This window comes from Rhamphochromis longiceps, linkage group LG9, assembly GCF_057381845.1.
Source record: "Rhamphochromis longiceps isolate RC_006_pf linkage group LG9, R_longiceps_female_GT1.1, whole genome shotgun sequence".
Classification (NCBI taxonomy): domain Eukaryota; kingdom Metazoa; phylum Chordata; class Actinopteri; order Cichliformes; family Cichlidae; genus Rhamphochromis; species Rhamphochromis longiceps.
In genome coordinates, this window is record NC_140565.1 from 22,182,642 (window position 1) to 22,200,812 (window position 18,171).

The 18,171-nt window shown below is 41.3% G+C and overlaps 1 protein-coding gene across 14 annotated transcripts in view; it reads right to left on the reverse strand.

Annotated features, from left to right (window-relative positions):
- kiaa1217 (KIAA1217 ortholog) overlaps nt 1-18,171 on the reverse strand; it is a 142,092-nt gene that overhangs the window by 97,098 nt on the left and 26,823 nt on the right. For 6 of the 14 annotated variants that reach the window (XM_085418859.1, XM_085418863.1, XM_085418862.1 and 3 more), the window contains exon 1: nt 14,301-15,670. The exons of 1 other annotated variant lie outside the window; for it this stretch is intronic. In XM_085418859.1, coding sequence (XP_085274985.1) covers nt 14,301-14,643 — 343 coding nt within the window. In that variant the 5' untranslated portion in view covers nt 14,644-15,670. Of the gene's footprint in view, nt 1-14,300; nt 15,676-18,171 lie in introns of those variants that run through there. 7 more of the 14 variants (XM_085418856.1, XM_085418860.1, XM_085418858.1 and 4 more) reach the window with 5 other exon arrangements.

Genomic DNA, 18,171 nt, shown 5'->3' on the forward strand with positions numbered 1-18,171 from the left:
CTCAGCGTTTCATATTTACGGGGAAAGAAACTTGGTGAGAAGTGAAGTTTTTAGTCACACTGTAATTGAACAAGCTGTGCTAGCAGGGATAAAATGAATAAATGTCACATCATGCACTTTGACAAAACAGCATGGGAGAAGTGAAACTCTAGTGTGGGGAAAAATAAATCAAGTTCAACTTGAAATCCTATTAGCTGTACAGCTGAGGGCACTACTGTACATACCAGGAGCTACTGAGCAGCAGGAGTATGTGAAGCCGAAGACACTTTCACCTAAGTCAAAGATTCAAGTGCTGTAAGATGTAATTATGTGACGTGATAGGAAACCTGAATCAAAAGGAAAAGATGGCGTGTGCCATTTTTGACCAGGAAGTCTGTTTTATTTCTAGCCAAAAAAAAGTTCAATTTAAAATTCAATGCATGAGGCATAAATCTCTTTTAGCAGAAACAAATATAATATGATCATTTTCTACATATTCCTCGTGTCGTGTGAAGAACAGACATGCTACTTCTACATTTAATATTAATATCAAAAGACCAATAAAGCTGGATGTAAAAATACACTTAGCTGCTGTGTTAGAGGAAACAAAAGTCAAGTAAAATGACATGTCAGACACATAATTCAGGACAAAATGATAGAAGCAGTAGTCTGTGTTATGAATCTATTCTTTTCATTTTCTTATATTAACCGAAAACCAGTTTATAATTCAGGGTTCACGGGTTAGCGCCATCTTAATGGCTTCAGAGCAGAAAGAACATGTACAGCCACTGTGTTAAATGTGGTTGATTGAGACCCTGCTGAGGAGATGGCAGTTAGATCACATCTGTTTTGCAGGAAAAGTGGTACATTTGAAAATTGGCTCAATTATTTTTGGTTAACACAGTTAGGCTGCACATACGGAGCTAGTGCCTGTCTGAGTCCAGTGTTCGTTTTAGACAGTATTCTCTCATCAGTGCTGTTGCCTTTAAAGCTACTGGATAGGTCAGGAATATGTTTAAAATAATAGCTAAAAGCAATCCACAAGTATGTCTCACACATCTATGTATTGTGTCGAAGAGATGCCAACTGCAGTTAAAATGGGTTCTTACTGAAGCTTTGTGTAATAGATGGTATGGTAGTCACTGCCATGGTTCATTACATTGTTGAAGGATGCTTCTCTTATCTTCTTGACTTCAATAAAAACTATTTTAACTAATGTCTGTCTTGTAATAATAGCTTAAAAACTGAGAAAATGATTAATGTAGCTCTATACCCTCATTATGAAGTTAATTTTGTAGTATAAATTAATAGGCAGAGGTTTCTGACACAACGTTATGCACAAATTGCTCAAGAGTTGTCCGCTTGTTGGTTGTGAAAGAATATTGATCGCTTCTCAACTGGCTGGCAAATAACTCAAAGCGGTTGCTAGATGACAATGAGGGTGTTGCACTAAAACCCTCTTTAGGATTGCTTTGGCCGAAAAATATGGAAATTACACAATTAGACTTCCCATTACAGTCTCTTTTAGGAAATAAGAACCAAGCTGAAAAATTTTACAAAGATTTGAACCATTTGACCCGGTTCACCCTGAAACTATGGTTCAGGGTTGTGGGGAAACTACAAATAGAAAAGCAGGCTAAGACCTTGAATTGGATAGCTTATGACCCGGAGTTTGTACCTGCCAGGCTGGATGGGACCTTTAAACAGTGGACTCTGAGAGGAATTACTTCTTTTTGTTCACTAGCAACAAATGGGGGATTCCAAAGCTATAAAACCATCTCAGATACATACGGATTGGCAAAGCATGACTTTTTTAGATACTTGCAGGTTAGAGACTATTACAACAAGACGTTGCTAATCAGAGATGAAAACGAATACAACCTAATTCATATCTTTCAAGAGTCATACAAGAGAAATGACTCTAAAAAGATGGTCTCAAAAATATACGGTAGTATACAAGCCTCTAAAAATCACTCTACGCTGTACATTAAGCATAAATGGGAGAGGGAATCAGGCTCACGAATTTCGGAGGACAGCTGGTGGGGAATATGTGAGTCTCAGGCTACCACTGCAAATTCAAGGTCCTTAAGAGAGTTTGGTTGGAAGAATGTAGTGAGATTCTTTAACACTCCTAAACTCACAGCTCGGCAAACAGGCTCTCAGAGCCAGGGCCTATGTTGGAGAGGTTGTGGAACCCCTATGGCAAACCATTTTCATGTCTTCTGGGCCTGCCCAAGGATTCAGCCATATTGGGGGGAGGTGGCCCTTGAGATAAACAAAATAATTGGGATTACAATAGACTATTCATTTGATACGTTGTATCTTGGCAAATTGCCTACGGCACTCCCACATAAAGATATTTATTTATTGAAAATACTTTTGGCTGGCTGCAGAAAGGCCATAACCCGTAGGTGGCTAAAGGCAGACCCTCCAACTCGGGCCCAATGGCGTGGGATAGTGGAAGAAATTTTTGGAATGGAAAGGCTTACCTTTGTCCTTAGACTCGAGCTCGAGAAATTTAAGAAGCTCTGGGAAAAATGGGTTGTGTACTCCCCTTAGCACTGAATAAATGAATATTACCATGATGTAAGTAGATTGCTATTACTGGAACTGTGAATGTCTCCCATGCTGACCTTAAGTTTTGTATTCCCATACTGTAAAATGATAAATAAAAAGTTATAAAAAAAAAAAAAAAAAAAAGGATTGCTTTGGTTGCTAATAGGTTGTCGTGATCAACTGTTGTTTTCATGGGAAAGGCTAACTTGTCTGCAAATGCTCACCAACCGCTAACCAAACGATAGTGAAAACCTGAAAATGTGTGACACCAAGCACTTTTGCCTCCAAAGTAAAAGTTATGCCAACACTTTTCAAAAGATTTAACAGTCTCTGTTTCCAGTATATGGAATATGGAATAAGGCTACACTCACACAAACTGTCATCATGACTGTCACACGTCCACAATGGTGGAGAAGTTAGCGTGTGGTTAGCATGACTGGAAAACCTCAACAGAAAGCTACTCTTGCCACCTCTTGTGCAAACACAGTGGGTGAGAGAGACAGTGGGTTGTCCCATTTCCAGCATGAAGAGGAAGACGAGAGAGGTCTGATTCCCACTTAACTGCATTCAATAACAACAATGGATGAATAAAGCAGGGATTATACGTCCACTAGGGTCCCACGGATGTCAAATTCGTCATCAGACAGTAAATGTGAGGGTACGTGTCTGCCTGCATGTTGACTAATTTACATTTAATTTTCATTACTATGCACCAACTACGCCTGTGCCCAGGCGGCACATGCAAGTGGACTTCAAAGAAGTATAACAGGAATGATTACTCTCCCTGTCCGTGTCCATAACAGAGTTTAATCCAGGCTTTAGCTCTCTGTAAATAATTAAACAAATATTAGTTCAATGGTGAAAATGCCTTTAAGTAACTGTAGTTTCCTTTATATTTGATTAAGTTATTTTTAGCTTCTTTATTACTTTTTGGTGCTTTTTTGAATGTTTAATAATTTTACTTGCAGGCTATATGTTAGCTTAACAGTAGCGTTATTTTGTTAAAAATCCCTCATGCTTATACGCTCAGCGTTCAGCTTGCAGCAACAACACAATGAGGATTTCAAAACCATCTACAAAACGGTTAACCAGGGTGTACCGGACCATCTATCCATCCATCCATCTTTTCAGTTTTTACTTAACCATTCATCCAATTTAGGGTCACATGACTGGAGCCAATCCAAGCATTCATAAAGCGCCCCGTGAACATGGCTGACACAAAGAAGCAGAAAACCACTCACTGCTAATGTACCACCACAATCTCGAATCAAACATTGGATGTACTTCTTGTTTACTGGACAGCTACATCAAAACTTTCTGGTAAAACACTGCCCCTTGGTGGTTCAAACTTTAGGTAGAAATGTCAAATTATTAAATTATGCAAACAAAAACTAACTCTAACTATAAGCAGCCACTGTACTTTAGTGCTTTGGTGAATGGGAACAGTGTGAGAAACAAACATAATTCTCTACTGTTTCACCTCATTTATAATGCATGATTACTCTGGCTTTAAACCCTCAGTGGTGCTGTGATGAGCCAAGGTCAACTCTATACTCCAAGTTTTTGATTAACTATTTGATTATCAAAAGCCTGAAGCAGCACAACTCAAACATTTAACGACTGGGGGGGGAAGCCCCTCTCACTTGACTCCTGGCATTTCACCCCTAAAAGTAAAACCACACACATGCTTCAGGGTTTACGGAGAAACTGAAACAGTTGGCTTTTGCAAATAAACTGAGGTGGGATTTTAGTAGCGAGAAAACACTGATGGGGGTTGAAATAAATCTCAAGCAGTGGGGATTGCCTGACTTATCAGTTTCACATTCACAGAGAGACTCTGAAAAAGGGGGATTTTTTCACTCTGAGCAACAGTTGGCTTCACAGAAAACACTCCATGTGTCTCAACTTGCAAACCCAAAGCAAGCTATTGCTGAAAGAGCTGTTTACTCATTCGCTACTCTAACCATTATTTATCATCCATGCAATGAATCCGGTAGAGTACCCATAATGTCCCCCGCCAAAAGGGGAAACCTCCATATCAACCACGCAGGTAACTACAACTCTGTGTAAACAAACGTTTTCATATCGCACCTCACAGCGAGCTTTATTAAATACACGTTGTTACATGTACCCGTATGAACTGTCTCAGGGCTACAGCTGTGTTGTGACTAAGAAACGTCATGTGTGCTGCCAAGAAAATATAGAGAAAACCTGCAAAATACAAAAGCAAAGTTCGAACCAGCTATATCCGCCTTTTTTCCCCCGCCTCCAACTTTTTTAATTTCTCCTCTTCATCTGTCTTCCGCTCTCACAGGAACAAGAGAGAGAGAGAAAGGGAGTGATAAAGAGAGAAGACGAGGCCTATACATCAGTGGGATTTAATGCTGCCTCATCTTGCTCAGCCCTCGTATCACATGGTGTACAGCATCAATAATTTTTACGAGCCAGCGCCTTCCTGTTGGAACCACACGCTCCCAATCAGGCATCTTGGAACTCATTTTCCATCTTTATTTTCTGCATGTAATTACATAAAGACATTTAAAAAAGAGCCAGCCAGCCAGGATATAATACCACTAGCTGGCTGAATGGTGATATTAGAAGACAGGATGCTGGCTGTGTGCTCGACTTCTTTGACATAAATAAACGAAAAGTGAAGAAATGTATAAATTATCTACATCTGATAATTTATAAATTATCTTACGTGGATAACTATCTGGATCACAAATGAACAAAGTTGAACAGTTCTTTAAGAAATCAAGGTTTCCTTTTATCTTGTTTATTTGCTGAGCTCTGTGACTGTCGCACCAAATATGATATCTTCACAGTCTTCTGTCACTTTTAGTGCAGGAAACTGGAACAGAAGAGTGCACTTCTGAGGCACTAAAAGCTGCTGTTGCAGTAAAGGGGCACAGACGACAGGGTAAAGTCAAAAGGGAAAATCCGAAATGACTGTGGTGCTTCAGACATGGATGATGCTTCAGATTTTGATTTTGTAACTGCATTTACTGAGCAAAAGGAGGCTTTTATTCCAGCGGGGAAATGGAATTCTGTTAACACAAAGTATCCATTTCCCTTCACAAAGAACAAGGGTCAACTAAAAAATCAAATGCGCTCTCTGAACTCAAGAATAAATAGAGCCCTAACTGACAACCAACCAAAAAATGTACTTTCAAGAAAAGACCTTCAATGTATGACCTGATGGAGGATCTCACAGGGCCGTCTGTCTACTGAGCATCTTGGAAGTTTCTGATTTAGTAAGTGGGCTTAGACATCCTGCTTTATCAAACGCACACCACACAGAGTGCACAAAGAGGCCAAATGAAACAAACTTGGCAGATAGAGAAACTTTGGGGTTTCACTCAAATGTCTGGACACACTTTCAGAACAGTGACTGATTGTTTTTTTTTTTATGTTTCTGATAAATGATTTGCATGAGGAGTATTTAACCGGAGTAGTGTCAGCTAAAGGTCAGCAGGGCTTAACCCAGAAATTCAGTTTCAGTTTTATTTTCATGTGTGCCTCAGTGTAACATAATGACAGCACAGTGTCTAAGAGAGCGACATTTCAGAGAAGGAAAATTGATTCCCCGATAGAACGACAAATTTCTACATTGTTTAAGGCAGAAGAAGCACAAACGAAACACTGAAACTTAAAAGGGGCTTGAAAGCAACATCATGTTCTAATCCAGCAGCCACATTGGATCCTATGGTACACACAATCTGGTAACTGGTGGTAGATGTATACTTGTTCTTGGTGTTAGTTTGGTTTCTACTTTATTCCTTGTATCCCTGTTTATTCCTGCCTCCTTTATGGTTTTCTGTCTGGATTGGTCTTTTTTGTTCCAGTTGTGGCTCTCGTCCTGTTTTATTTCGTTGCCTGTTCTTCTCTGTATCGCGTGCCTTGGTTAACTTCCTCCAGAGTCATTACCTGATTTATCCCCGAGCTGTGTTCCCACCTGTTTTCCATTCAATCATTATCCTGTGTATATATTGTCTCAGTCTTTCTTTGTCCTTTGTTGTGTTCTCTCTCATGTCTTGTGTCCTTCCTCGAAGTGTGAGTTTTCTTGAAAGAGTCTTAATGATTAACTACTTCATCCTAACCTGCTTTATTTTGTGTTAAATGAGAGCTCTGCATTAATGTTGCTTTTGAGTTTATTTCTCATTTCCTGAGGTTTGCATTTTGGGTCCAACTCCTTCCTGATACACAGCCTGTGCCTGACAGACTTTCTGTGTTAACACTACAATGGACTGGTGACCTGTCTAAGTTCTACCCTGCCTTTTGCTGCAGGGTACAACACTCACAGCTGGGACAGGCTTCAGCTCCCACCCCGACTACCATGAACTGGACAAGCAGTTAGGAAAATGGATGAGTGTGCACTTTATTTGCCCAGAATAAATGAGGAAATGATGCCAAATCAACATGAAAGTGATACATAGGCATAAAGACTGGTGGACAATAAATTTGTCTTGTTTAATCTATTCGCAAATAAAACATTGCTTTATATGTTTTATATTTTAGTTTTTGTAAAAAAAAAAAACAACCCCAGGTTCATTGCTGAGTTTTAAAGGGTTTTCGTGATTTGTAGATTGGTGATATTTCTCAATGCTGAAGAGAGCTTTTTGGGGGAGGGGGGTTTCCTCCTGAATCAAGTGTTCATTCCACTTCACTCCAAATGTGTCTTGACTTGACCTCCACGGTCTTGTCATCACTATAAGGTCACAGTAAATGGTTACAGCACAAAACTCATTTTTGAGTTTTCACAGCAAAAGCTTGTTTATATATTTCCTTACTGTTTTGTTTTTTTTTATTTTTTATTGACTGTGTAGCATATCCATTGGCCAAATTAAGTTGTATGTGAGTTTACTATGTGACATGTTAGTAGACTTATTTTCCATTGGTCTCCACATTGGACTGTATATAAAAGATGGCATTTGACTATAGCAATGTGGCCACTTGCATCTTTCTCTGGCTAGAAGTGACGATATTTCAATGACAGGGTTAAGTATTACATAATCAGCTAACAATAGCATCCGTTAAGTGTAGCAGACAGCTAAGGGGTGAAGTTACTATGCAAGCACTCTTCTCAAAGAGGCCATTCTTTTAATCATGCATAACTAAGGAGGAACAAAAGGAACAAAAATCAGCTAGTGTACAGTGAGGGGTTTTTGTGTGTGTGTGTGTCAGATGTTGCATATTTATTCCTGCTGTAGGTTTTGTCATTTTGGAATCTCTGGAGACATATTTATAGGGCTGAAGTGGCTGTTTGGGACACTGCAGTTTCCAGCACTTGCATGTTGAGTAATTTTTCAGTCCACAAGATTAGTGCTCATGGCAGATTTATGGTGCAATGGTTGTGTCTGTTTGTGTATGCATTTGCCTATGAAGCACTTACAAAGAGCCTTATGCAATCTATTTGCAAACATACTTGTGTGCAGTCCTTCAAAAGATCAACAGCATGTAGCTCAGCGTAGATGACGCTGTGCATTAGTCGAGCGATTACTGGTTTAAAAGTGAGCCGGAACAGGGAAAGGAGTGATAGCGGATGTGGCCACAAAGAGAAACGCGTGACCGTACAATAATACAAAGAAAAACAACAATCAGACGACCCCCTGCATGCAAGCATTTGGCGACAGTGGGAAGGAAAAACTTTTAACAGGAAGAAATCTCCAGCAAAACCAGGCTCAGTGAAGGTCAGGCATCTGCTGAAGCCAGTCGTGGCTCCAGGAGATAGTTTTCACTGTTTTAACACTTGTTTCAGCTCCTTCAGTACAAGTTTGCTCTTCTCTGCAGCTGGATGAAACACTAACAGCAGATAAAGCAGAAGTAGCCCACAGACTGGTTGTTTATGAACCTGCCCCCTGGTGGCAGAACATACCTACAGCATGTAGACGATAATCTGAAAAGCTGTCTGTACTTAGGACCATTATTCTCACTGTTCTTCAACACCACATTGACATGAGAATGGACACAACAACAGTCCCAGTAAGAAAGGTAATAAAGATATTTCCAAAAAGTATTGAACAGTTTCTTTCAAACATACCTTCAACACAAATCAAAAACAGCTTTGCTTCTTATCTGTACAGCACATGGACATAACATTTATTTAAATAACTCGAACGATTAATGAAACATATTCATGAAAATCCAGTTCCCCTCAACCATCAAGGAAATAAACACAGCAGGAGCTACAGAGACGAAAGTATGAGAACATTTTGCAGTTTTGGCATACAGCGATTTTTGTGCACACACACTCATGCTCACCCAGACATGCTGAAAACCACACAGACACACTTATGCGCACGTACACATTTGCCTGAGGGGCAAAAAGCTGTAAGAGGGGGAGGTGGAGACATATTGATTTCTCTGTCAACTCTTTGATAGAAAACCCTGAGGGAGCCCTTGCATCCGCTTACATCCCTTTAGCTGAGTGAATTAACCACATTTACGCTTAGGGCAAGAACACACAAACATTGCATTAAACTGAAAAAAATCTAATAGTGAGATGTCTACTCTGAAGGAATTTTATGCCCCATTTCCAGTATTAGCTTTGAAGAAACTGTCTGTGTAATCAAGCCAAATGACAGGCCACAGAGGAAAGTAAATATGCAAAAGACATGTAGGGCTGATAACCAGTTTGACATCAACAAGTGAAAATGCTGGAACTTGAAGTCAGGGCCGGCACGAAAGAGATTAAGGCTTTTGTTTTATCCTTAATCTGACATGCAGTAAAACCCAATCCCCTCTGCTGTCTCTCTGTGAGAACCACACCACACAGCCTCCGGAATCAGGAAGAAGCATCGCTGCCCCGAGCTAAACCCCCAAAAGAAAAACACACACCAGACTCAACAGTACACACTCATGAGTTAACACATAACCAAAGTTATTTGTTCTTGCTCAGTGGCCCAATTATTGTCTGCTTTTTTTTCTTGACGGATGAGTCACATTTCTTTTTCTGAACACAGACCCCGAGTCCACACACACCATTAACTCACCTACTCCCAGACTGACTCACTGGACTCCTCTTCAGTCACTAGGTACTTATTGACAAGCCAATGACAAAGCTAAGCCGTCTCCCACAGCTGAGAAAACACCAAGGCTTTGTCGCTTCCTCCCTTGCGGCATTTGGAGGAAAAGTTCTTTCAAAACTTTAGTCTCTGCTAATTGACTTCAGTCAATAGAGGCACAAAAGCTCCAACCTTAGCAAAACATGCTGCCTCCTTTAAATTATGTTGACATTTATGGTCAGTATTTTAATTTTCTGCTGGTATGCTGCTACTGCTCTCACTGTGTGGTCTTTTCTCGAATACTACTGAGATAGCGCGGTGCATTTCTTTTTCATACGGCGTAAAAGATTAAACATATTTTCCTCAGTCGTATGCAAATGAATGCGAACAGCAACTCATCATATAAATCCCAGCAATGAAAAATTGTGATTGCTTGATTCAAGGTGGGAGTGCTGGGGGTGGGAGGTGGGGTTGCTTAAAATCAACCCCCTGCTTACTGACATCAATTTGTCAAGTAAATCACAAAAATGTGGATGGTGAAAAAGGTAAATGGAACTCAAACCTCTTTTGGCAGAATGAAACGCAGCTCACAGATCCTCAAGAATGAAAACTTTTATATAAAAAGTCACTTAAACTGATTCCTGAATTCAAATGACATATCTGTTTTACTGGGCCAGTTGTTGTGGTGGTGGGAGCATTTTGTATTCTTAATAACTCTTGTGTGTCTGATGGTTGTCAAAGAAGAAAAAGTCTGGGACAACTGGTGGCTTTAAGAGTCACGAGAGACTGCAATTACTGTAATCCCCACTTTTGGGTTCAGTTTCAAAGAAATGGATGATCGCATCCCAATTCAGAAACGCATTCCCATCACACAAAACAGTTTCTCCTACAAGGAAGTGAGACAGCCACTCATAGATACAAACTGTCCCTATTACTCAAGATTATTAACAATTAATGATTGTGCAAAGCTGTGAAATATACTGAAGGGTGAGCAGAATTACATGCAGAAACATGTAACCCAGTGAATCACGTCCATATGCTACTAACACTGTTGTCAACAGGAAGCAGTCTTAATAACCTCTGACACTTGAAAACAAGCTGAAGCAACTCTTCACATACTGATGTGGTAACACATTTCAAAACCACGCGAGGCAGAAAAACTCAATAAAACCCGAGTGCAGCCCATGTCTGGACTAGCTAAGCAAATGCAGGCATAATTTACAACCTTTTATTGACACACTTTCTCAATCACCAGACGGTGAGGTCATCCAGAATCTGAGCAGTGACTTTTATCTCAAATGCATCTTGAGAACAAATCCTTGCCCGACTGGTCAAAGGATCAAAGGATTTAAATGCTTATTCACAAGCAGCAAAACTTTCAAGTTTCAGAAGAAATACAGAAAAGCGTCTGCGAGGTTTGAAGATAGCAACGACTGATGTGAGTTAGAGAAAGGTTAAGTCATTATCAGCCAAAGTATTTCCAGACTTTAACCTTTCCATGGAGTTTTATCAACTTCCCTGCTAGCTTTGCACAATAGTTCGGGTTGATGTTTATGGTTAACTCTTTAATTCCAGAAAATAAAAGCATGAAGATGAATGGACTGCACTTTTAGAGGATAAATAACAGTAATCGTGCCTTGAAAAGTTGGAATATAAAAATACACCTTCATCAGTTAAGGTAATACAATCTTACTTGGTTTGGTACACTCAGTAAGTAATAATGGTTGATAACAGCGACTGGTGTGTAACTGATGTTATAGCGGAAGTTATCTTGTTGAAGTTGAATTCTCACTTTTTTTTGCTATTTTTCATGTTTTAGAATTGGTTGTAGGTGTGAATGTGAGCGTGAATGGTTGGTTGTGTCTAAAGCCCTGAGATAGACTGGTGACTTGCCCTGGGTGTCACCCCCCTTTCACCCTACAACATCTGGGATAGGACCCAACTCACACTGTGACCATGAGCAGATGGAAGAAAACGGATGGATTGTTCACCACGGTGACCGTTGTTTACTGTAACTGAAGATCACCTCCAAAGTACAGCTTGGTCTAATTAATCCTGGTCTGATTATTCTTTTCTAGTTTTGAATGGCAGAAGACTCGACTGAACTAAACAGACCCCAGACCTCCATCCCACCCTACATCCTTGAGAATAATTTTTTGCGAGCTAAGCCTTATCATCCAACATCAGAGCCAGACCTCACTAATGCTCTTGTTGCTGCAAATCCTAACAGCCGGGTTCTAAATCTTTTTCAAAGCCTTCTCAAAAGACGGAGGTTTCACAATCACATTCAGGTTTAAAGCCTGGGTGTCAGCTTCCTTTTTTCTGAACTTGGCATACTCGATAAGAAGTAAATCCAATCTATAAATGCACATATAAGATGAGCGACACCTAAAGAAAAAAAGCGTTTGACAAAATGTTTGATAGTGGTTTGCTGCAGTGTTTTGCACCATCAAGGGAAAGCTGGACTTTAATGTATGCTTGACACTTGTATTACACCCTCCCTGGACAGAAAATGTCAAACGGATTTTGCTTTTTGGTGGAAGCTGCCACTTTAAGGATGAAATTGGGCCCTTTGGTGAGCAGCAGTCAGCTCTGAAGCTTTCACACGGCGGAAATGTCACCTGTCATACGGACTTACTGTTTGCTAGCACTATGTGCATCACTTCTGTTTGACCCTCTGGGTCTGTGCTTTAGCTACCGTCATGCCCTATAACTGCAATTAGCTTGGGAGATCGAGACCTGCTGCCGTCAGAACCCCCTGCATTAACCAGCCTGGCTTGTATAGAGACTATGAATGACTAGGGAACACGAGGAGCTGCCCATTAGGTTGCAATGAAAGGGTATTTAATAGTGCTGGCCTACTTAAAATCAATTCTTGGGCAGCACATGACTCTATGTAGTGAACAGCAGTTCCATGTCCTGTAAAAGTAAAGCGTGATGTATCAAAGGGTAGAGGAATCACTCCACTGTATAGCCAGTTTCTAGAGAGACTGAAGTGCTGATGCACTGGCTTTTCAGTGTAGAACTTCAAAGTTACTGTCCAGAAATGTAGAGTTCTCTCAGCCTTCAAAAAAAAAAGCTTTTTGAAATGCACAGTGGGACATGGGTGAAATATAGAGAATACACACAGTTAATCTATTCTTTTTCATGGTCTTTTGTGAGTTTATACGTGTGTGTGGGGGTGGGTGGGTGGTGATGGTGGCATCTTTCAATAACCGATTCAAATGCTGTCAAAGCTAGACAGGAGAAAAAGGAATGAAGAGGAGAAAAACTCGTGGAGAAACAAAAGTGAAGAGGGTGTTGTTGAGACAAAGAAACACAAGACAGTGAGCAAAAGAAAAATAATGAGTGAGATGGGAAAAAAGCAGAACTGCGCAAGAAGATAAAAGAAGAATTACTTTAAAAAGTAGAATAATGCTTTCTATGTCCTTCAGCTGGAGGTGTATGTTGTGTTCAGTTTAGATTTTAGGTCTAATTTCCTGCTCCTATCTCTTCTTTTTTTTTTTAAAGTAGCTTAGTTACTTGTATTGGAAGCAAATGAACTGAGTAGAAACTGACCTTAACACTTAAAAAAGGAATCCACTGTGTAGAAAGGCCATTTATTTCTATAACACCACAAAGAGCATCTGGTTTCCAGTACAAACTGCCCCCCTTATAACCTGTCTTTACTGCAGGGAGGGATTCGCACACAGAAACAGCTCCAGACCTGTTGATTTCCCAGCATGCCCTGCTTACATTCCTGACCTCCTTCTGTCACTCTTTTACTTGACTCACCCCTGTTGCCTACATCGACGTCACCCCCCCCCACACTTAAAACCCCCTCACACTCCTCAACTGCTGCCTCTGACTACAGGCTGAGCAGTCGAGAGTGATTCGAGAGTGATTGTCAGTTCGCATTTTAAAAGATAAGAAAAAAAAGATAGTAACAGCTTGTATGCACAGAGGACACAAATTTCACCCTCGTGGAATCTTGGTCAAGTTGCCTTTGAGAGTGTGAGGTGACTGTGTCCTGATGAGACATGAAAGCCGCTGCCCTGCAGAGCTGTGAATCTAGTGAGAAGGCCAAAAGGGAACGATACTTTGCTCAACCTTCTTGCCTCATTTTTTTCAAAGAAAAATGTGCACCCAACAGAGTTGAACACAGTGCGATAGTGAAAAAAGATCCCATAAACAGTTGTTTCTCCCAGCTCAGACAGATCATTACTCAGTGTCCAAAGACAAACCTTTCCCATTTGTTTCGGTGAGACCAATACATCAGCACAGGAGAGTTAAGGCTACACAAGGCACAAGAGAAGAAACATTGAACACCACTAATGCAACATGGTGTCCAGCAAAAACTCTTTTTTTTAATCCTGCTCTCATTGGGAGGAGTCTGGCATTCAAAAATCCTTAAAACTCATGGACATACGAGAGTCAAAGTGGATGCTCTGATTCCTGTTTGATCTGCTTATTGGCTGTGGGGACATGTTATCGTCAGTGAAAATATATCATTTTTTTCAGTCTGATTTCAAGGCCTACGAAGTGCACATGCTTGTACCCATCCGTTGTCACGAGACAGGGAAGAGACAGCAGATAAAAGTCATAAACCTAAAGTGTTAAACAGTCTATAAGGATGCAGACAACACAACTTGGACCATGACAGTAGCAATGACTGCACTGTTTGCAAGCTGAAATCAATTTGTAATTTCTAGTTTCTACTGCGAACGGATCATATTTTCACACGTAAAACATTACTGCGGTGTGTGTTTGTTTATTACTTACTGTGTTTAGAGCCTTGCTGGTGACTTGACACTTTAGGTGGGCTGATCCTGCTTTTGGCAGGGACCCCCTCCATATTTTGGCTCTTCTCACCTGGATTCTGGCTAGGGGCCTGAATCTCAGACTGGGTCTCACTCTGTGCTTTGTCCCGTGCCACAGCTGCCGTTAAAGACTTTTGTCTGCTCAGGATAGCATCACTACCTGCTCTCATCAGCTTCTCGCCCACGCTCAGGACCCGGGTTCGACCTGCAAAAGCGGGCGCACTGGGGTATTCCTTCCTTGGAGAGGGCAGCTTGGATCCACCCCCTGCCGGAGGGGGCCGCGAAAGCCTGGAGGCTTTAGACATCCTGCAGGTTAGTGGATCAATAAAGCTTCTCTATCCCTCTCAGCTGATGGTACTGCAGCTATGTCCCATGAGCAATCCAGAAGTTTCTTAGGTCTCAGTGAGTGTGACTCTGTTACTCTTTAGCTCCAGCGTGCTGTGTGGTGGTGCAGGTAGGCTGACAGGGCCAGACGGAGGGAGGGCAGGAGGGAGGGCACTTTTGGGAAACTGGGTGGGAGGCAAAAATGATGGTGAGGGGGTGGGGAGCTGTGTGGTTGGAGGTTAATAGCTCCTTGGAAGGTGTTGCCTTCTCCTGGCGTGGCCTCCTGAGATCATCATCCAAAGCAAACGGTAGATGTGTGTGTGTATGTGTTGGTAAATGGGTGTGTGTGTGGATAAACCTGTGGAGTGACAGGATGTGCTGTGCCAAATGCAAACAGAAAGTCAGGTCTCCAGTGTCAGCGCATTCCGGCTTCTTAATCCCCTCTCTGCCTCTCTTTTCGCGTCTGTCACACTCTCTCGTTCTCCATCGCCCTCTCTCTTTTTCTCGTGCCCCCTCTCTTCTTCACTTACGCTCATAATATGGTTGTCAACTTCTTCTCTTCTACTTCATGGTAAATACTTCTCCCCCATGTCACTGTCCTCTTGCGCCTCGTCTCTCCTCTTCCCTTTTGCTTCGGTTCACTCGCTCTTCTTTGCTGATGCACAGCGGGTAACCATCCCAGCGCTCCGGCAGGCGGTAAACAGAGAGAGTGAGAGAAAAAGATTTAGAGACTGCGAGAGAAAACGGGGGAGGAAAAAGAGCACCGGGGATACAGAAAAAGTGCCGGCAGAGGCTTTGTGGAGGAGCCCTGCTCTTCAGGTGCAGCTGCTCAAGCTGTTCCAGATGTGTGTGCAGCACTTCACGTCATCAGCCAACCGCTCAGAGCCACGCTCTGGTAGAATCACCACTTCACCTCGTCCTATTTTTCCTTTTCCCTCTCTTTGTTCATCTTTTTGCTCTGATGGTCTCTAGTTATTAACATCCAGTCAGCCTGTAGCCTTCCCAATGTGATGAGATGTTCGGCTTCCAGAGGCAGGAATGCACACACACACGCACACACAACACAACACACTCAGTGGTGGAATTTACAGAGAATTACAGAGCCCTAAGAAGTGGAATGTTACAGCGTGTGTGTGTGCAAAACACACACAGAGAAGCTATTCTGAACTGCGGCACCGACGACATCGGCTGTGACAAGGGGAAAAAAAGAGAAAAGAAGTTGGCTGGGAGAGAAAAAGACAGGAACATCAAGCTCTTCTCTCTCTCCGAATCCCCCAAAATACTCTCTTTTCTCACATAAAGCAAACACATTTCTTTTTCTTTTTTTCTGACAATGTGCTTGAAACAATCAGCTGACCCATGAAATTTCTTCTACAGCACACAGTGATCACTGCCAGACAAGCACATAAAAGTATGAATCCATGTTGGTAAGGCAAGCAGAGAAAGAGCATAAAGAAGCAGCTTTCAATCTTAAAAGCAAAACACTTGTCATTTATTTTTATCTGTTTATATGGTGTAAAAAATGTAGATATGTACATACATCTCTTTCTCTCTCTCTCTCTCTCTATATATATATATACACACAGTTTGCTGATGCTGACAGGCTCATTAACTCTACCAGCAGGTCACCTTTTTTTTTTTTAAGCTCTGAGGCTGTGGCACTTGTGTAATATTAACAAGGATGCAAAATGGACATGTGATATATTGCACAGGGATGTGATTGCGTGCGTACTGACTAAGCACTAGAAAATGGATTACAGTGAGCGAAAGGATCAACTGTGGCCAGGCAACACATTATAAAAGAGCAACAATCCACATGGACTGGGCTACGAGCTCAGTGATGATTTCTCTTTTTGAACCGGTTCTGCACCACTCAGATAGGAAAAAAAAAAACACAGAAAAGTCCCAATACAGAAAAGCCAGATGTGACATCCACTGCTATGCTTGGAACTATTAAACCGGATGGCATGATTAAATAGCGCAATAGAAGTTTACATAGCAATTTAGAGGTAAAACACACACATGCACTCTCTGTACAGAAGATTTAAGCTCCTCCCTCCAGCGGATTGCCATTTTCACTACTAAGCCCTCTCATCATGATGGGAAACATTACTCATCATATAGATATGAACTAATAATTATATGGCCACATATCTGTATTGCTTTAGATAAAGAGCAAAGCAGATTGACCTACATACTTTCCCAATGAACCGTTCGCTGACAAAAAATCTGAGGGCTAAGAACCTCATGGGAACTGCTGTATGTCAGATGGATTTTAGAAAGGGAGAAAAAGTGAAGAAGCTAGAGACATTACCATAAGATTAAACATCAGAATTGTGTCAGATTATATTTCTGTGTCACCCGTTTGGCAGAGTTCTCCCATGTTTACGAAATCGTAATGCCAAGGATTACATCAATCCTAAAAAATAAAAAAAGTGACCGTGATAAAACCAACTCCATATAGGTTTTACTCTGTGACTGAATGGTAACTCTCTCATACTATAGTTGAAGCTATTTGTGCATCTGTATGCTGGGAGTAAATGAAAGCCCTCTTTGTGGGCTGGATGCCTCCCAGGCTTGAAGCCAGTTCTGACTGTACAGCAGACAAACGCCGGGAACTTGATTCAAAGGCTTTTAAAAACATAGTATTTAGGCATGGGAATGTAATTTGAGTTTCCCAATTGAGCCTGCAATGTGATACATTATAAAATAGCAATATCCAGACATGGCATCGATGTGCGTTTCAAACTAGAGGAGCAAAACAATCACCCACAAGTATTCCACATTCAGAAATAGTCGACGCGTCATTTGAAGCTTTGTAAGATCACAAAAGACGCAGGAATAAGTAGTAGGGTTTAAGAGTGTAATAACGGACTGAAACAGAAGATGGCAGTACTGCATGTACAAGGATGCCAGCTGCCGTTAAACCCCGAAGAAGAAGAAGCTGTGTCCCAGAATTCATAGCGCAGCCCAGCTCAGTTTCCAACAATGGCGGCAGCTAGTTAGTTTTAATATTGCTCTTATTATTCTTTCTGGGTCACAAAATAAACGTTTAACATATTTTCAGGCGAGAATGTAACTGTGTAAACCTCAAATATCTGCTCAGTTTATCAAGACACCACATATTTTCAAAAGTGCTCCGACGTTTTCGGAGACGTCTGTTACCCACTAGCTCGATAGCTAGCCGGGGGCAAGGCTCACTAGAGCCCGTGAGAGCACCGGACTCTGGGCAAATCGTTTTCAAACCCACCACCGTCTTTCGCTACTCAGGTTAAATATATATAAGTCACTTAGATAACTTCAATGTTATTGTTTGGCTTTTTTTTAGTATTTTATTTGTTCCTGAGTAAATCGGTTTGGCTGAGATTAAAGTTATAGTTTTTGTCTGTGAAGGTTCTCAGTCATCCAGGTCATTGTAGTCAAAGGAGCTTGCAAAGAAAAGCGTCTGGACTTCTTTAAGTTGCTTGAAGACGTTTCACCTCTCATCCAAGAAGCTTCTTCAGTTTTAA